The sequence below is a fragment of the Notamacropus eugenii genome, chromosome 2 (genome assembly GCF_028372415.1).
Source record: "Notamacropus eugenii isolate mMacEug1 chromosome 2, mMacEug1.pri_v2, whole genome shotgun sequence".
NCBI lineage: Eukaryota > Metazoa > Chordata > Mammalia > Diprotodontia > Macropodidae > Notamacropus > Notamacropus eugenii.
The window spans coordinates 269,322,850-269,344,278 of NC_092873.1; the positions used below are offsets into that span (position 1 = coordinate 269,322,850).

The 21,429-nt window shown below is 34.7% G+C and overlaps 1 protein-coding gene across 3 annotated transcripts in view; it reads right to left on the minus strand.

Moving 5' to 3' along the window:
- The window catches only part of LOC140527250 (rho GTPase-activating protein 29-like), a 70,178-nt gene that overhangs the window by 36,453 nt on the left and 12,296 nt on the right, over positions 1–21,429 (minus strand). For 2 of the 3 annotated variants that reach the window (XM_072644044.1, XM_072644045.1), the window contains exons 2-5: positions 10,082–10,153; positions 8,970–9,029; positions 2,879–2,939; positions 2,346–2,483 (exon numbers count right to left, since the gene is read on the minus strand). In XM_072644044.1, the coding sequence (XP_072500145.1) occupies positions 2,346–2,483; positions 2,879–2,939; positions 8,970–9,029; positions 10,082–10,153 (331 nt within the window). The remainder of the gene's footprint in view (positions 1–2,345; positions 2,484–2,878; positions 2,940–8,969; positions 9,030–10,081; positions 10,154–21,429) is intronic. The other variant, XM_072644043.1, reaches the window with a different exon arrangement.

A 21,429-nucleotide genomic window follows, 5' to 3' on the forward strand; every position in this document is an offset into this window, starting at 1 on the left:
GCTAATTGAAAGAATTCACAGATCATCTTTAAAAAAAAAACCTATCCTATAAACTCCAAAAAAAACTCTACTGTAACTAAATTTAACAACACCACTGATAAACAACAAACCCTTCAAGTGACCAGCAGAAGACCTTCAAATACAAAAGAAAAAACTATACAAATAACACAAGACCGAAACACCAGGAGCGAATGGGACAGTGCTCTGAAGAACAAAGGTGCTCAAAATGCAACAAAAGGTGATCTACTCTGCAAATCTGGGCTTAACATTAGGCAAAAAAGACGTATGCTCCATTGAAAGACGCTTTTAAAACACTTCTAGAAAAAATTAGATATGAAGAAATTATTTGCCTTTCAAAAACCTGATATGTAAAAAAGGTAAACAAAACAACCAAAGACAACAACAAAAACTAAAACAAGAAAGAAACAATTAAGAAATTTCTTTCTAAATGCACACAGGAGATGAGTGAAAAGTGATGTTTGAAAAAAAGGCCTAAAATAACATGGACTAATAAATCTCAGAGCACCTAACCTACAGATAAATCAATGTTTTTGGGGGCGAGGGAGGGAAGGAAGGCTTTGGAGGACTAAATTACAGAATGGGAGGGTGCACAAAATGGGGGAGGGAAGAAAAAACAGGGGAGTAAGTGATGTACTGTGGTCAAGTCAATGGTTAATAATGACAGGAAAAATAACTCCTGCAGTCTCTCAGGAAGATGAGAGCTTACAGGAGAATGGATGAGAGGAAGCAAAATGAAGGACTGAAAAAGAAGGAAATCTTATTTCAGCAGTGGGGGAGGGTACAACAAACACATGTTCATTAGAGAAGACAAATTCTATAAAGGAGAAGAGGATCTTACAATAGGTATAACAGGCAGAGATTTAGTACTTAAAAAGATCACTCATTCTGCCTCAGGGGAAGGGGAATCAGAGCTCCTGGAAAAAAGTGACATCCAGAACAGTGAGAGGGCAAGGATCCAAAGAGGAAAGTTCAAGGCAAATGGAGCGAAAATGACCATAGGAAAAGGGGCAATGGTTAATAATAAACTGCATAATCAAGGATATAGGAAAATTCCTACATTAGGGCAATATTCTTACCAACTGCTAAAACTGGTTTTTCTAAAAATGAGGCAGAACAATAAAAGAGGGTCAGGAAACAAGATCTACAAGACAATAATGTAGAAACTGTTGAGAATAAGGACCTTAAAATCTTTAATTCAACAAGGGAGACAGAGACTAATAAAGGAATATAAGGTTCATGAATCAAAGAATAAAAGTCTAAAATAGAAAGGGAAGATAAATAACGAAGAGAATAAGAGAAAAAATACTTTTTTAGAAAGGTACAAAAAATGAAATTTGTAAAATGTACAAAACAAATTGAAGAGTAAGAAATAAAGAGAGATTTTAATTGAGTACTTATCTGAGAAGGGAAAAAACAGAGGAGGAACTAGATAAAATAAAATGGAACTAAGTTAGGCAAAATTCCAACACTAGGAAAAGGGATAACAAATGAGTAGAGGGAAAGAGGTTTAAGAATAATGGAAAGAAAGCCAGTAGGAACAGAGCTGTCTTAAAATTGATTAAGGCTAAAATAACTAAGAGATGTAGTATTGTGTTTACAGAGAAAGGGAAGAAAAAGTACAAATTTGGAAACAAAAAACAAAATTGGAAGCAAATGGAGGAAAATGCAATTTTCCTAAATTCTCATAATTTTAAATGTGAATTATTAAAAACATGAAATGAAAAAGAATGACAGAAATGGATAACAAAACCTCTCAATCTGTTGCTTATAAGAAATATGTTTTTAAAAAACAAAGAAACACATAGAACAAAAGTGAGGGATAGAAAACATTTTACTGTATATCAAGTTTAAAAAAAGCAGGAGTTGCAATCATGCTACCAGACAAAGGAAACAAATCAATAAATTATATGTTATTGTCCAGCCATTCCTGACTCTCCATGATGCCATTGTGGTTTTCTTGGCAAAGATACTGGAGTAGTTTGGCACTTCCTTCTCCAGCTCATTGTACAGATGAGAAAACTGATGAAAGGCTATTTTTTTGACTTGCCCAGGGTCATACAGTTAAGTATCTGAGGCAAGATTGGAGCTCATGAAGATAAGTCTTCCTGATTCCAAGCCCAGCGCTCCATCCACTGTAGTACCTAGCTATCCAAGTAACATGGAAAACCATTTCATTATTTCAACAATATTAAACATAATTATTTTTACTTTCTTTGATGAAAATGCAATATAATATCACATTAGTGATGATTCTGTCAGACAATTCATGAATAGTTTAACTCTACAACAACAAAGCTGATTAAATGCCTCAAACAGTCACTTACCCAGACTAATTTTTTTCTCAACCCATGTAACTATATCTTTGGTATATTTTGACCACATTTTGGCATATGACAAAGCCAATTCAACTCCATCATCATTTCTCAGAAGCATGCTGTCCAGTTCTTTGGGCCACAGAGGTCCTGAAAAAGAAAACAATAAATGTAGAACATATTTAAATCCTACCAAGAAAGTTTCCCTCTAAGCAAGAAGAGCAGTTTAGATGATCTCCAATGAAAGCTGATGCTAAAACAAGTGACAGGCTTTTAGGACAATTTGAACACCATAGTCTGAATTATATATCTTTCTATATTTGTTTTTTCTTCCCTCTAAAAAATAGCCGTCAAGTCATAAACGCTACCTCAATCCAGATCAGACCAGACCCAGCTTCGGTTTTGTCCATTTCTGAATGTCATAGGGAAATTCTACACAGTTGGGGAATGACTCCAATGTTAGCAAATAGACGTAACTTTTAGCAAGTACACTAACTGAAAAGGACAAATGCCAAAAGTATAATATGACATATATTCTTAAGTACCTTGAAGATGATCTTTTTCATGCAGCAATCCCACTGATTCCACAGAAATGTTTTCCAAGGACTTCAATGTAAAAACAAAACAAAACAACTACAGATTAGAGGAAAATAAAAGCTGCACAAAAGAATTTAGCCTGCTCATTTAGAAGGTTTTCTTATGCTATCATTGTTTTCTCCAGCTCAGATAAGGAAGTGAGTAAAGTGGCTTGCTCAGGTTCCTACAGCTGGTAAATGTTTGAGGCCTGATTTGGACTCAGAAAGATGAGTCCTTCCTGACTTCAGGTCCAGCCCTCTAGCTACTGAGCCACCGAGTTACCCCAAACTCTTCACACAAACCTTCAAACAAATAAATTAGGAAATAAGAAACAATGTATAGATACCAAGAAAGAGCGGCCTCTTCCCTCCATCTGGTATCGTTGTTTTCATAGGCATATAAGCCTATCACTGTTGGTGGATCTGTGAGCTAATCCAACCATTCTGGAGAGGGATCTGGATTATGCCCCAAGAGTTATTAAACTGCCTGTAACCAACCTCTGACCCACCAATACCACTATTAGTTCTGTTTCCCAAAATGATTAGCGTAAAGAAAAGGACCTCTATGTTCTAAGATATTTATAGCAGCTCTCTTTATGGTGGCAAAGAACTGAAAATTGCAGGGATGCCTGTCAACTGGGGAATGACTAAACAAATGGTGGTATATGTTCGTGATGGAATATTACATTGCTATAAGAAATGAGCTCAATGATTTTAGAAAAACATGGTAAGATTGGCACAAAATAATGAAGAGTGAAATGAGCAGAACCAAAAGAATCTGGTACATAGTAACAGCAATATTGTTTTAAGAACAACTTTGAGCCAGCAGGTGATTCTATTATAAATATACAAATTAATTATAAAGGGCCTTCCCTTCCTATGAAGAAAGATGTTATTTGAGTCCAGAAAAGGAAATGACATATAGACATATATACATATATATATGCATACACACACACACATACACCTATACGTACACACCTGTCTAATGGTAGCCATCTCTAGGAAGGAGGGAGGGAAAGAAAGTTACATGATAAAATTGTTGTACATTGAAAAAGAATAGCAAATTGTACACAAAAGATATGCAGTCTCAGGTGCAATCCTCTTTTTTTTTCCTATTCCACTTTGTTACAGAAATGTTTATTTTATTTCTTAAGTTCAGAATAAAAAACTAATTTAAAAAATAGTCACTAGCTGAAAAACTATAGATAAATGATGTTGGCAAAGAAATTAGAGTGATTTGGGGGAAGGAATACTCAAAAAATTTACTGTACCCAAATCTAAGACAATTGTGTTTTCATTTTCTAAATTTCTATGAGATTTGGATACTTCTAAGAAAATAAGTTGATTTAATTTCTCATTTTCTAAAGTAAAGAGCAATAATTCTAAGGGAAAATATTATGGACTAACTGCAAATTAACTGAAGATCTTAAAACAGATTAATCTTCTTGCTTTTGTCACCAATCAATCTTTTCAGAAACAGCTACATAATCTTGCAAGACAATTATGTTGCATAACAAACGAACCAAAGTTTCACTCACATTTTGTACAATTTCAAAAAAGACTTAAGGAATTCATTAGTAATTTACTATTTTATTATTTAATAGACCTATTTATATTGTAGGCAGAATAATAACAGAAGAAAAAAGTACTGAGTCCCTTCTCCCCACAAAACAACGCAACTGATTAAGAACCTGACAATAGTTATTAAATGCTAGAGAGTAGCCAAGGAATAACCAAACGATCAAGTATTTATTAAGTACCTATTAAAGGGTAGACACTGTGCTAGGCACTGAGGATACAAAAAGTAAAATAATTTCTACTCACAAGGAGCTTCCAGTCAAATGGTGGGAAGGGGAATTTCAACCAGAACACATGGAAGTATACAGAGAATATAAAGAGAAGAAATATAAAGTAGTTAAATTGAAGAAAGTATAGGAAAGAGGAAACTAGCTGTTTGGGTGATCAGGAAAACTTTAGGTAGAAGGCAGTACTAATGTGAGCCTTAGAGAAACAGAGGGATTCTCTGATTTATGCAGTGGTGGAAAATATGGGAATGTGGGGGTAGGGGGGAAACAGGGACAGGGATGGGATAAAACAGAGAGAAAGCAGTTTGGCTGGGTCATAGGGCTCAGGAGGTATGTAATATCCAACAAGACTGAAGAGAGATGAAGGGGCTTTAAATACTAAACTAAGGAGTTAATATTTGATTCTAGAGGCAATTGGGAGTTACTACAATAGCAGTCACATGGTCAGATTTACACTTAAGGAAAATTATTTTGGTAACAGTGTGTAGGATGGACTTTAGTGAGAAGATACTTGAGGCTGGAAGCCCAGTCAGGTCATTTCAGTAAGGTAGGCGAGAGGTGCTAAAGGCCTGAACTAAGGTGCTGCTGTGAATAAAAAATAAAGGCACTTGATGGGAGAAATGCTGCGAAGGTAGATTTAAAAGATCTGGTAATCGACCAAATAAGGGGAGTAAGGCAGTGGTAGTGAGGAGTTGCTGAGAATGCCAATATCATGAGAAACTGAGACCCTGGAAGGATGCCAGAGCCTTTAAAAGAAATAGTAAAGTCTGGAAGAAGAAAGGGCTGGGGAAACACAAGTGATTTCATTCTGGTTAAGTATGAGATGATCTGGGGTGTAATGCCAATGTGATATACATAGCAGCCACTATGAATATGCATGCACATTTCCAGGGTAAATTCACAAAATACAAATTACTCTTCCTCAAAGAGGAAACCAAGATATTGATTCAGATACCAGAAAGCCAAATCCACCACAGTAACAAAGACGCTTATATACACCACCAATTCAGGGAGCACTACTACCCCCAAGCCTTCCCTCCATTAGGCCTTCCCAAAACAAGCTCCCCTAGGCAAACCCCTCCTCCTCCTCATTCACTCTCGTTGCTCTGCCTTGCTCTCTCCCAACTCTGCCTCACTCTCACTTCCTGCTCCATCTATCTGCCAAGCTCCTCCCACATGGGCTCTATGTGACTCATGCTTTTGGCTGGATCAAAGCTCAAAGTAGGTCACATGTGCCTATTAAGGCTCAGGGAAGATCTTCAAATTCCTTTAACATTATATGGGGACATCCAGTTTGAAATAGTCAATCGGCAAATGATACATGAAACTGAAGCTCAGGGGAAAACCAGGCACTGGATGTATACACATGGGAATCATCTTCATGGACACAAGTAAGCTGATAAAGTTATTGGGGGGTGGGGGGAAAGGAAGGGGAGGTTGACAAGAAACGGGCATGAGAACAACTGGGAAGGTGAGGAGGAGAGAGAGGAGGAAGGAGTAAAAAGAAGTAACTTGGGCAGAGCCTTGGGGGAACATTCATATTGACGACACTGTGTGATATGGATGATTGAAGGAGATTGGGAAGGAGCCGTCAGACAGAGAGGAGAAAAACCCAAGAGAACAGGGTAATAAAAAGCCAGAAAGCAAAGAAAGAGTGGTCAGAAGTGCCACATGAAACACTTGGCAAATGGTAAATCTGGAGAGAATAGGTTCAGTTGAAAGATGAGATCAGAGGTCAGATTCCAAAAGGCTGAGGAGTGAATCCCAAGTGAGGAAGAGAAGCAGTAATTGTTTTCAACTTTTTAAAGGGTTAAACTTTTCCTGTGGGAAACACTGAGAACATGCAAAAGCCACTGGTCCATTTAATTTCATACCAATTATCAACGAATAAATAATATTCCTTAATCTAGTTAAATAATATCAGTTATTACACAATAACATTTTCTCAAAATTCAATATATATGGAAAATAATTCTCTATTTGACAATCAAGACGAAATATCATTTGTACAACTAAGGCAATAAGGTCTTTCAAGATATATCCTAGACCCCAAAGTGATAATCTTTCCAGTTTTGTTTCTTTATTCTCAACTCATCCCCATTATTAACAAAACAAGGTCAAAATCACAAATCTTGATCAGCAAATGACTGATGTCTTCTTAAAGAGCATTTTAACTTCTTTTGGTTATGCTTGGTTCTGCATAAAATATAAGCCATGGTTATTGTTAACTGAGAGTAAAAGGGTCACTTTAAATTGGCCTAGCTGCCTCCCCAAATTAAGCAAACAGGCCACTCTCACATAATTCAAGGTGAAGACAGTATTAATCTAGTGCTAACTTAAATGCTGAGTTGACACCCACTACATTTCACAGAACCACAAAACTATTGCAAGGTTGGAAGAGACCTAAGATCCTCAAACCTTGAAGTATTACATAAAAGTGGTCAGTGAGCTAGTTTTCCTATTTATACTTATGTGTGAATTGGTGCATATTTTCTACACTTGCCAACATAGATTTTCCTTCATCACTCAAAAAGAAATCAGAAACAGAAATATGAAAGGCATAAAAAGAAGATAATATCTCCCCTAAACTAAGCTTCAACAAGGTCCAAGGCTCACTTGAGAACAAGAAAAGGAAAAGCACCCATAAATATATCTTTAATTTAAAACCAGCATCTGAAAACTCAATTTCTATTTCTGGACAAAAAAAGCTCTGTTGATCACCACAGAGATTTTCTAGTATTAGAATTTAGAAATGTTTTTGGACTTGAGATTTTATCTATGTAAAGAAGTCCAGAAACTACTCTACCAATGCAGACCTTGCAACAGGTCTGCAAGTCAGTCCTAACTAGGAGAATGAGCTTGCTAGTAATCTGTTGAGGATTACCAAAGTCAGTCTATGTAAAAGGAAGGACCTAAACCCAGAGTCTGCAGGCAGCTTTCTCTCCACTGCACCACACTCTCTTATCAAATACATATGTAGAGATTCTGAAGCAGGTTAAGGCCCAAGTAAAATTTTTAGTTAGTTTTTAAAAACATCTTTTACAACTTAGATATTTCCTGATATTTATCTTATCCTTGTGCTATCTGCATTATTATTACATTGCTAAGGAGAGCTAAGAAGAGAATTTAACTCAATCAAGAGACTTTGATTTCCACTAACTCTGTTACCTGTAAGTCTAAATTCTCTGGCTATTATTTCCCTAGGAAAAGATGGGGATAGCATGTGGCCCTATCATCAAATGGCAGGAAAAAAAATCAAGTGGACAACAATGAACTCTGAAAGCAAAAGGAGGTCATAGGAAAAAGGTCAAAGGAACACATGCTACTGCTACTGCTACTGCTACTTCTCTCATTCATACCACATTTCTACTTTACAATCCTTTCGGTCTTTAGTTGAATACATGTTATTCTCAATTGAGACATCAAATATGAACATTGCTCTCATACAATATAATCTCTCAATTAAATTTCAGGAAAGCAAAAATAAAAACAAAAACCTGTAAAGCTTCACTGTTTTTCATATGAAAAGGAAAATGATGAAAAAAGAAACTTTACTCTTTCAAAAACTGAGTGGAAGCCTAAGAAGAATGATTCAAGTAGAAGAAGAAAATTACATAAAGCATCAATACCAACTAACTTAAGTGGATCTCTAAGCAGCAGGTCCTATGGAGATGACTTATTACAATGAGCACACTGCTAAAGAATGTCAGAACACCAACCTATTATTTTATTATCGCTCAAACTCTGTTCACCACTGTTACTCAGTGATCTCAAATCATGCAATCCAAGATCACTGGAAAATTAACTCTTCACATTCAATAGCTAAGACGAGGGGTTGGCAAGGCCAGAGAGCCACGCTCCTACCTGTTTCTGGATGGCCTGTGAATTAAGAATGGTTTTTACATTTTAAAATACAGCATTATTTTAAAACATAAAGACCATTTTTAACTTGGTAGCTGTACTAAAAAAGGTCTCATGGGACATAAACTATGAGAAATGCACACTTTTCAAGGGCTTACAAACCTGGAACAACTCTGGCTTAGAACTGGTAAGGCCCAGTTACAAACTGGTGAAGGTTAGTCCTCATTTCATTTTAGATCACTGCTATATTAAAGTATAGGGCAGCTAGATGGTGCAGGATAGAGGACAGGGCTTGGAGCCAGAAAGACATATCTTGAGTTCAAATCTGGCCTCAGATACTTACCATGTGACCCTAGGCAAGTCAATTAACCCTGATAATTCAGTTTTCTCACCTGTAAAATGAGGTGGAAAAAGAAATGGCAAACCATTCCAGCATCTCTGCCAAGAAAACCCTAAATGGGGCCACAAAGAGTCACTTGATTGAAATGATTCAACAACAATATTCAAATATGGTCTGAAATACATAGAATTCTGTATAGCTTCTCACTATAAACAGTACTACCTTATTTTAAGTTTTGTATATAGTTATACAGTGACCAAATGAAAAAAATAAAATTTACCAACGGAGTAACTATAAAAATGCTTTTAACTGTTACATTTAAATTAGTTAAATTCATGTCATCACACTTTAGAATCTATTTCAGACCTTAAGTTTTTTATATTTTAAACACACTTATTAGTTTCTTTTTCAAACTATACACAGGAAATATTTTACACATTTCTCTATTTGCATAAGTGTCAGTTGGAAGACAATGATTAATCTACAGCAATTTTTTTTTTTAATGAATTGGGGAATAAGACTTCTCTCCATCTTTCCCAAGGCATGGTTAAAGTGGAGTTTTAAGGAAGAATGCCATTGATAGCAGCTGAAGAGCTCTTAAGAACTATTTTGATGATGGCCAAGATAACCTATATGGCATTTGAACAGGCTGAGACCTTCTTAGTTATGCCTTTTGAATTGAACTGAAGAGATCAAACATCTGCTAAAGTTAAGGCAGTGTCAGACATGGAGGAAACACAGCTGAGAAATATTTAAGTGGAATTTACATTCTACATCTGATAAATCAGTAAGTCTCTAAGATTTTCTGTAAAGCCAAAAATTACTTCTGATGGAAGGTGGATTGTTTAGTATGAACATATGTGAGAATCACTACTCTAAAAATGTGAAAAGATTTTGAAACTGCTGATAATACAATAATATTTATAGGAGAGCCTATGAAAAAGGATTCATTTTGTCCACATTCTAATTAAAATTATAGTTTCTGAAACTAACTATAAAGCATAATCACCAAACCTAATCCTGTGTATATTTGCTCTGTCAACATCTTAGCGACTTCAGTAAAAAAGTTGAATTATGTTAACAAAGGCCAGATTAAAAGGTCAAGAAATTATTATACTGAAATCTTGCTCAATTTAAAACTGTCCACAATTAAACTCAGTTTACCTGACTTTTCAGAGACACAGGAAGCTCCAAAGACGAATCACTGCCTGCATCTCCCATAAGGAAATCAAAACACTGTCATGGGAAGAAAAAGACAAAAGGTATGACAAAGGTTAGTTCTAGTAAATACTCATTCAAAAATGTTTATTTTTAAAACAAATTAATAAAATAATATTAGTGATTCTCCACTCCCAAGTCCTCCAAGAGAGGGGAAGCAGCACAACATGGCAGAAACAACACTGGACCTAGAGTCAGAGGACCTAACATCAAACCTGAGGTCTGCTCCTGACTATCTTTGTGGACTTGGATTAAGTCATTTCGCTTCCTTGAGACTCAGGTCCCTCTCATCTCTAAAACGGAGAGATTAAATTAAATGACCTGTAAAGTACCTTCCAGTTCTAAATCCCATAAAATAATCCAACAACATACAAAGTCTTGGAGTAAGCATACCAAAACTTGGGAGAACACATTTGTCTCTAATAAATTACTACCTTCCTAGCAGTTCTGAGCCTGATAAAGAAGTAGTACAGAATACAGCTGTACAAAATCTGTAAAATTATTTAATCCTTAGCTTAGCTATACAGTCTTTTGGGCATTGAAACAAACAATATTCTCATTTTGCCTTGGGCCTAAATTTCCTTAAATGTCAAATTTTTACTTAGGCGTTACCAAAAAAGTGAATGCCAATGTTTCGATAAGAAAATTACTTCACTGAAAGATATCTCTCTTTTTCTTCACTAATGTCATTGAAGCCCACAGTTAAGGAGGATACATTAAAAAAGGGGACAATTCTTATGAGTCTCGCATACAGAAGTAGCTTATTTACTCTTTAACTCATCACCAAATGACTTCATGAAACACGAAGATGATAGATGCAGAGATGCAGATATGAGAATAACCTGGCATGCAAAATGACTATCACTTCTTCATTAAGAAAATATTTGTGGGACATATTGAGCCATCAACTGACAGATCTTATGGATAATTTTGCTGTGAGAACAATTCATTCCTAGAAACACAGAGCAGAGGTCACACTAGAATTCTGCCAGCATTACAGGACCTGCTTTGTGCTATTTCTTCTTATTCACTGCTCTCCTTCAAGACATGTTCTTCAAACAGCCAGAAGATAATGTGAAGTGTGATGTGCAATGGGAGAAACGGGTTTGTATCTAGCTCCTGTCAAAGTATCCATTATATAAGGCATGCTGAATTCCTATACATGTATATGTGTTTGTGTGTATATGTATATATATCTGTGCACACATATACACGTAGAAGTTCAATTTTTTTAAATGACTAATTTGATTATTTCTCTACTAAAGAAACATGCAAATTTCTGTGTATATATACTAACTGAATATATGTACAAACGTGCATATGCACAGCAATTTAGTTCTTTAAATTTAATTAAGGCAAAAATAGTTACCTATAATTTAAATAATTAGGCATCATAGTATCATAGTTGTCCTAGAAGCCAACAAGACTTTGATTCAAGTCCTATCTCTTACACAGACACCATTAATCTTTGAGTTTAAGACAACTACAAAGCTCAAAACAGATACTAATATGCACTGGCAGAGGAGGTTCCCTCACTTGGACGTTTCCCAAACCAATGAAACAGGCAATCCAGTCATTGTCCTTATCCACAAAGTAAACAGTGTCTTGGCTAAGACAATGTATGAAAATTTTCTAAGTTTAAAATATCAGTCAAACCATACTGAAAAAGTTTGTGGTAATAAACTTGAAGAAGAGTGGTATAAAGGAAAAAAGTGAATGATGCTAAGATAAGGTCAAAATTGGTATGTGATTGTGACATAAAGGGTGATACCATAAGCAAATTAGAAGAGAATGGAATAGTCTACCTGCCAAATCTAAGGAGAAGGGAAGAATTCATGATCAAATAAGATATAATGTAAATAATAAATATTATATAGTTAATATTTAATAAATATAATATTTAAATATAATAAAATGTAAAACAGATAATTTTGATTATATCAAATTAAAAAGCTTTTGCACAAACAAAACAAATGCAATCAAGATTAGAAGAAAAGCAGAAAGCAGAAAAATAATCTTTACAGAAAGTGTTTCTGAGAGAGGTCTCATTTCTCAAATATAGACAGAACTGAGTCAAATTTATAAGAATACAAACCATTTCCAAATTGATAAATAGCCAAAGAACAGGAAGTTTTTAGATGAAAAAATCCAAGCTACCTATAGTCATATGAAGAGGCACGCTAAATAATTTTTGATTAGGTAATGCAAATTAAAATAACCCTAAGGTACCAACTCACACCCATCAGATTGGCTAATATGACAAAAAAGGAAAATTATAAATGTTGGATAGGATATAGGAAAATTGGGATAGTAATTCACTGCTGGTGGAGTTATGAACTGATCCAAGCATTCTAGAGAATAATCTGGAATTATTCCCAAAAGGCATACCCTTTGATCCAGCAATACCACTACTATGTCTGTATCCCAAAGAGATCATGAAAAAGGGGGAAAAGACCTATATGTGCAAAAGTATTTATAGCCTCCCTTTTCATGGTAGCAAAATATTAGAAACTGAAGGGATGTCCATCATTTGGGGGAATGACTGAACAAGTTGTGGTATATGAACATAATGGAACATTACTATGCAATAAGAAATGATGAGCAGGAAGATTTCAGAAAAACCTGAAAGACTTGTACAAACGGATACAAAGTCAGTCAAATGAACAGAACCTGGAAAACATTGTACACAATAACAGCAACATTGTGTGATGATCATCTCAGCAACACAATGATCTAAAACAACTACAAAGGCCTCATGATAGAAAATGGAATCCACATCTAGATGAAGAATTGATAAGACTGCAGATCGAAGCAAACTTTTTCCACTTTTTTTGTGTTTTTTTCCTTTTGTTCTGTTTCTTCTTTCACAACAGCGACTAATATGGAAATATTTTACATAACTGAACATATATAAGCTGTATCAAACTGCCTACCATTTTAGGAAGAGGGGAAAAAAGAGAGAGAGGGAGGGAGAAAAATTTAGAACTCAAAATCCTGAATGCTAAGAATTTTCTTTACATATAATAGGGGTTCAGGGGGGATAAAATACCATTAAAAAGAAAAAAAATTAAAGGGAAATTATATTTTAAAATAAAATGTAACAGCTCATAAACACTTTGAAAAATTTCAATTTTGCAGTCATTACTCAAAGATTTTTTTCTGCCTTCAATACTAATTATACACAGCCCTTAGCTCATTTCAAAAATTTAAAAAAAAAACAGTCAAAGCAGAAATTATAATATTCTATCCCACTGCTTTCAGAAATCCACTGACAAGCTCATAGATTATTAAGAGGTAGAAGAGACCATGAAAATCATTGATTCTAACCAGTCACTTGACCGATGGGGAAGCTATGGCCTAAAATATCTGCCCAAGGTCATAAAAGTAAATAGCAAAACCAGTATTCAGATCCAGGTCATACATAGGTCATCCAAACCCAAATCTAACTGTTCTTTCTGTTATATAGCACAATGTTGTTTGAAGGAAGTTAAAAAAATACTTTAAATGTCAGAAAACCTGTACTCTAGTAAGAGCTCTGACACCAGCTGAGTTACTTTGTAACTTAACCGCTTTGGGACTGGTTTCCTCATCTAGAAAAGAAACCAACTGAACAAAATGATCTCTAAAGTATCTTCCCCTACTATGGTTGTATCATATCAGAATTTTTCTCCCACCTACTTTATGAATACTAGAAACTAAGTTGTAGTTTTAAGAAAAAGAATCAACCCTTTCACTTCATTCTTCATATTCATGGATGCTTCATAACTATGACAAAGACTTTTCTTTCATGTTCCTAAATGTCAACAGTTACTTTTAAGAGACCATTACAAACAAAAAGAATTTTGCCTTTCAACAACCAAAGCAAAACTTCTGCATTATATGCAATTTCTGAGCTGGAATTAATTTATTAACTATTACTTAAGTTAAACTGTTAAGTGAAATTAAATAAAAGTTTCATTCAAGTGACATACATTTTATTAGTGAGTTCCCATTATTTTGATTCTGCTTAAGGCTCTCACACAAACTTTTTTGTGAGTACTAAAACAAAAGAGACTACTGGTCAGAGGCCAAATTAGAATTCCTTTGTAAAAGGGAAATTTTTCTATTAGTAAGTTAACAGAAGAAAAACAAATGTGTAAATCAAGTACCTTATTCCAGGTACTTCTTTTCAAATTCAGGAGAACAAAAACAAAAAGAATTTTAAATCTGAATTTAAGACTATAAGCCAATAGTATTACATAAATGCATGTGTATGTACATCAGCGTACAAGTACATACACATTTGAGTGTGTATGTACATACATACATACATATATACATACACAGAGACACATACACACCCATATATATGTGAAATCTATCATCACTATCACTTGTTTGTCCTTTGTTCTTTAAGAGGACCAATTACATTAAGAAGATGTTATCATAACTTGCAAGTGAACTGGATTTAAATGAGGCAGGGCTGTGTAAATTCACCAGCCTCACTCTCTCCTCAGGAGCCATCTGGGTCCAGCACAAGATATAGATCATCAGGACGACCAGAGATGGTCCGAGATGTAGTGACCTTGAACTCAGTTTTTCTGAGGCAACGCCCATTCACTATCGCTTATAAATAAGTAAATAAGCAAATGTAGCAGTGGCAGACATATTTTTAACAGCACTTTTCCCTTTCACTCATCAGTTTTACCGTATATAATTAAATTATGCAATTAAACTTTTAAACATAGTTAAGCATCAGCTACAAGTGTTATTATATTTACTTAACTACTGATATACACATATATATATCTAGGTATGAACTCCTAAGCATATATTCAGAAATGTATTGAAGCTTGAAAATCCATTTCTCTAACATTTCATTTAAACTTCTTAGTTTACTAGCTATTAACAGGATTAAATCAGAGACAAAGTAATAGAAACCTGACAAATATACTTTGTCAGGCTTTTAAAAATTTTAGAAGGCTAGAGAAATCTTTGCCTTTCCGACTCATAAAGTGAGGCAAAAGAACAGCAGTAATTACTCCAAAGAAGACATCTATATGGGCAAGTAAGAAATGTAAAAAGACTTATACCAAAAGATACAAAGGATCTATCTATAAAACAGCCTGGAAGAAACGTCTTTCTCTACATCTTGCTTTCTGGAATGTGGACATCAACTCTAAACGTGCATACTCCTTCCCCAGGACATCCTGACTAAACACAATAGCTACTAATAACAATGAACCACAGTCACTATTTCCAAGCATGGAAATTTTCCTATCTATAGACAAAAATTGCCCTATCAAAATAAAGTTCAATGGCATTTGTAAACAACCTACTGAAAAAATACATATGATGATTAGGTAAAATTTTTAAATCTGAATAAGCTATATAGTACCTGTTATTTTTTCCTATCACAAATCAGCTTGGGTTTTCCATATTCCAGACCAAGATATCAGATTACTATATAAATACATGTCTAAAGTTCATAAGATTAAAAAAAAAACCAAATTCATTAGTTTCCTATTTTTATTTCTATTCATAAGGAGAATATTTAAAATTAGCTTATGCCTTCTATTATGGTGACCAACACTTACCCTCCAAATATTACTTTGTATTGATTTTCCAGACATCTACCTATACCTAACACGTTGTCTCCTTAAGAGCTTAATAAGCTCTTTAAGGGGAGGCATAATTTCTCTTTTTGCTTTGCACCCCTAGTGTCTAGGAAAGCGTCCAAACCCAGTTAACACTCTTATTTATTGAGATCTGAATTCTAGGGATAGGATCCAATTCAAGTCAATGTACACTTTGCAGAGAAAGAAGCATTTATAAAGTAGCAAAAAAACAGAATCCCAAATAGTGAAAGTGTACTCATTTTTCTTCTTAGTCATAGGCTTTACATACGTGCATGAGAGCTCCTAAAAATAACTGTCTATATTCTGATACCAGGAAGTTACTAACAATGTTAGCCAATAACAAAGTTAACTTGCTCATTATATATACATATTCTATTATAGTCATATCCTAGGATTGCACAAAACTCACCAATGCTCTAATAATACTCTATCAAACCACATAAGGTAACCTCAATAAATGTTGCATTTAAGATTCTACTCCCCCATCTCCCATTTTATCTGTCTTAAGTACCCACAGTCAATTCCCTAGCTGACACATACTAATATATACAGTGGCTTTCAGCTTTATTTTATTATCTGTGATACATAACATATAATTTAAAAATTCTAAAGGGTTTAATTCATTTTCATCAAAAGAATATCTTTTCCCATGAAAAATACTGTACAGCCAAAAAAATCCATACACAATTTCAAAATGCTTAATGTATTCCTGCCTCAACTTTTTCACCACTCCAATTCATCCTAAATTCTGTTGACAAAGTAATTTTTCTTAAATGCAATGGTTCAGATTTCCCATGGTTCCTTTTGCCTTTAGGATCAAATATCAGTTCTTCTCCCTTCACTCTAAGGTGCACACATGACATCCACCCACAGGCTCTGTGCCTCCTCACTAGACATCCCCCACCCATGGCTGGAATGAGCTCTTTCCTTATTTCTGCCTCTTTCTTCTGCAGGAAGCTTTTCCTGATTCCACTCAACTGCCAGTGCCCTTCTTTTCAAAGTATTTTGTGTACATTTGTATTTATTCACTTTCCATTTAAGCTGCATATGTCCTTGGGGGTATATATCCTCTATTGGAATGTCAGCTCCTTCTAAGATGGGACAATTTCATTTTTTTTATTTATATCCCCATACAAAGATGCAGTAATTTTTTGTGAGCTGAATTTTATTGTTTGTTTCCATGCAAAGAAGCTTAAATTATAAGAGCAAAATTCTCCATTTTACTTCCTTTCAGGCAGTTATTTTTAGTATTTAAGAGCATTAGGGATTATGTTATTTGGACACTGAGTATTCCTGGCAGCTTTCTTATAAGGTATATAGTCTTCTGAGAAGAATATCATTTTATCATGAAGCAAAAAAAAAAAAAAAGGTGCACATTTTCAGTTTTCCCAGACCATAATGAGTCTTTTACCTTTCACTTTTGCAGTAACTATTCCTGCAGCACCAAGTATATCAGCTGAGTTGAGAATCTGGTGTTTGTTTATTATAGTCTGAAGAATTCTCAGCAGCTCTCCAAGAAGTTCATGAACTACATTATGCAGACAAGCTTGACTTTCTGAAAAAGAAATATATTTGCTATGATATGAAGAAAAAAAAAACCTGAGTAAAAACATGGTACTTTTTCTGAAAATTAAATTACACATACATTAAATGAGCAAAGCTATTTGGATGCATATTAAAGATGAAACTTTGCTCTCTTGAAAAATCATTTCCATTTTAATTTCCTACTGCAACTAAATATAATCTATCCTCTACTAAAATACAAATTCAATGCCTCAATGGGGCAGGAAGGTACACTATACAGACTGTCCAAAAGTCTTAATGCAGTTTTAATAGAGGTACCCAGTACAATGGAGCACAAGTTCTAACAGATATCCTAGGAGGTTAGGAAGGCTTCAAAAGGCAGGGGCCAAGAGAAAAGTCCATAGATTCACTAAAGGGATCTTAATGGACATCCAGCCCTACTCAAGTAAATAAATACTCCTAAATCATAGTAAGTAGTAATCTATCCCTGTTTTTTGTTTTGTTTTGTTTTCGAAAGCCCTCTAATTAAAGTAAACCCATTACTTCCAGAGAGCCCCTTTGCACTCTGAGAAAAGCTCATTATTAGGAAGTTTTTCATTATTTAAACAAAACAAAAACTCAACTTTGCTCTTTTAGCTTCCATTCCCTGTTCTTGGTTCTGCTCTATCAGGTCCTGACAAACACGTGGAAGTAGTTAGTGTATGCTTTCCCTGGCCTATGTTCTTCCTGGTCTCATATGCCATACCCTTTTGGCTGATCACTCTAACCTGTCTAGTCTAGCTGACTACTGCTTTTATACTCCAGCACATGACCTATCCCTCCCTATTCTATATCCTCTGCAGATCTGATAAATATGCCATTTTCATAGTCATCCAAGTATTTGCCCAGTTCGTGGCAACTTTAGGCACTTAATAAATGTTAACTGATTGATTCATTGGACAAATATGTTACATGCTACAAGGCCAGAACAAAAAAAAAATGTTAAGATCCAGGGGTGGGGTCTTCTCAAATATTTTCTTTGGAGCCATGCTTATTTTCTTTGTTATTTTGAAGCAATAACTTCTGACTGTTTTGTGGTTATATTCTTTCCATTTACATTGCTGTAGTCATCGTACAGATTGTTTCCTTGGCTTTTACTTCATTTCTATCAGTTCATGTCTCTTTCCATGCTTCTTCAGTCATCATATTTTGTCCTTTCTTACTGCACAGTAATATTCTTTTACATTCAAGTACTGTACTATTCAGTCATTCCCATATCTATGGGCATCGACTTTATTTCCAGTGCTCTAATACCACAAAATGTTCTGCTTTGGATATTTTGGCTACAACACAGTCAAATATACAAATGTATTTGCGCATATCATAAACTTTCTTATCAATGACCTCTCCTTGGGGTATATACTGATTACTAGACCCTTCTTTGGGGCCTACACATATGTAAACATCTTCTCCAACATGAAAAAACAAACACTTGCACCTTACCATAACCTCAAGCTGTCATGCTATATTGCTCTTCCTTATCACTGTCAAACTCTTAGAAAAAGTTCATCCCCTCACTGTCTCATTGAGAAGTAAATAAGAGGAGAGGCAATCTACTGAGTCTAGATTCCAATCTCATCTCTCAAATTAAACTGTTCTCTCTAGAGTTAAAAAGTATCTTTCAACTACCAACTCTAATAGCCTTTTCTCAATCCTTCTGCTTCTTGACTTGCTTACAGCATGGCACTGTGTTGACCACCATCTCCTTCTAAAATACTCTCTCCTCTGGGTTTTTTGGTCCTCTTCCTGCCTATCTGACTGCTTCTTCTCAATCCCCTTTTATTGGATCAGCATCTATATTATGCCTAATAACTATGGGTATTACCTAAGGATCTTTCTTGGGGTCTCTTCTCATTCTATATACTCTCAGCACTGTCATCAACTCAGAAGGATTTAATTATTTTTATGCTGTTTATTCCCAGATCTATGTATCTACCTCTGATCCCATTACATTATACATTATCTACAGTGATTAAAGATTTAGCGTGTTCTACACATAATCATTACATAATATTTGTTGAATTGATTTCTGGATAACTGCATCAAAAAAGATGTAATTCTTTCATGAGAAGGGACATATATCTAATGGTCTGACATTTATGAACATGTATATAAAAGACCTATGCATATGAATAACCAAAATTATCCTACCTCAAAAGCCTTGATTCACCATTCCTTAGCCTGTTTTAATTCCCTCCTAAGCCCTCCCCACAACAATTATGCTCCTTAAGGACAGGGACTGTTTAGCTTTTGCCTTTGTACGCAAAGTACCTGCCATACATTAGGTGTTACATAAATGCCTGTTGCAGATATACTCTTAAAAATGAAATGCTACTCCTAATCTACGGTGCTATTCATTAAATAGAAATTTGAAGAGTTAACAGATCTAAAAGCAGATCTAAAAATGTAACAATTTCCCAAATATTTTAAAAGCTCATTAGAAAACATGAACAAAAGTGTTTATCAAAAGGGAAAATAATCCTAACCTACTAATAAACTGTAGAAATTTACAAATCTACAAACCATTCAGAGTTAAGTGATTATCTACATAAAATATATTACAGCACAGTTTTCATAAAAACTGTTACAATATATAACTACAGTATTAGTCACTCAGAAAATACTAACGGGTAAAATACTTCCTAATGGTCAAAACCCACCCATATTCTTAATTCAATTAAATATTTATTAAGCATCTGCTGAATTAAGAGACTATAAAATTTATCCTGAGAGTCTATGTCAGAGGACAGCTTTACAAATGATATCACTAGATTGAGATTCTTCAGTAATAAACTTTTTTTTGGGATGATATCCAAAAAAAAAATCATTTAACATCTCTGAGGCTATTTCTTCATCTGTACAATGGGAGTAACATTCGTACTACAAACCTCACAGGGTTGTTCTGAGTTTCAAATAAAGGATTATGTGTACAAAAATATTTTAAAAATATATACATGAGGTTAGAATCCTCAAGTTAAACTTGCCTACAACAAAGTTCACTTAAAAATAAATTTAAAAGACGCACTGATGCACTGAAATTCTATTGAGTTTCAATTTCATTTCTATACACATTAAAAAAAAATCTTCATACTACAAAATCTGTTGTTCATTTGTTTCACTCAGGTCCCGACTCTTGGTGACTCCATTCAGGGTTTTCTTGGCAAAGATAATGGAGTGGTTTCCCATTTCCTTCTCCAGCTCATTTTACAAATGAGAAAATTGAGGCATACAGGGTTTAGTGACTTGACCAAGGTCACATTGCTAGTGTCAGCAGCTGGATTTGAATTCCCAGTCTTCCTGACCGTCCTAAGTAACTAAACTTCTGAATACCTACAAATACTGTCACTAAGCCTATTACTCCCCTCCCCTATTCTCACTCCCAAGAAATAAAAGAGAAAACAAACTCACATATGCAAAACTATTTATAACAGATTTTTGTTCTAACAAAGAACTGGAAGCATAAAGCAAAGAAGATGATCACTATTGGGGGGATGGTTGAACAAATGATGGCATATGAATAAAAGGAATGACAGTGCTATAAGAAATGATCAAGTGATGGCTGTATAAAAACTTGGGAAGACTTGTATGAACTGAGAGAGGGAAGTGAGCAGAACCAGGCAAACATTTATATAGTCAAAGTATTGTAAAGAAACCCTTTTAGAAAGATTTAAGAATTCTTATATATGCATTAATTAACCATGGCACCAAAGAACTAATGATAAAGCATGGTACTCACTTTCTGTAAGAGAGATGATAGATTCAAGGTACGAAAACCTAACAATCATTTTGCTTGTGGACATGGCAACTGTATGAATTTGTTTTCCTTGACTATGCTTATTCTTTAGGGACTATTTTTTTCTTTATTTCATGAGTGAGAGAGTGAAGAGAATAAAGTAGTAATAGCATCACTGGAAAAGAGTAAATGGAAGGACTTTTTGGAAATGGGGTAACAGAGAAGGAAGATCAGAAGGAAAAACAAACAGGACAACTTTGAAAACAAAAGGTTGAATTTAACATATGCTATTTAAAAACCAACTATACTTAGTAGATTTGCAGTTTCATATACGATGCTCTTTTTCTGTTCTTAAAATAAAATAAAATGGATTTGCAGAA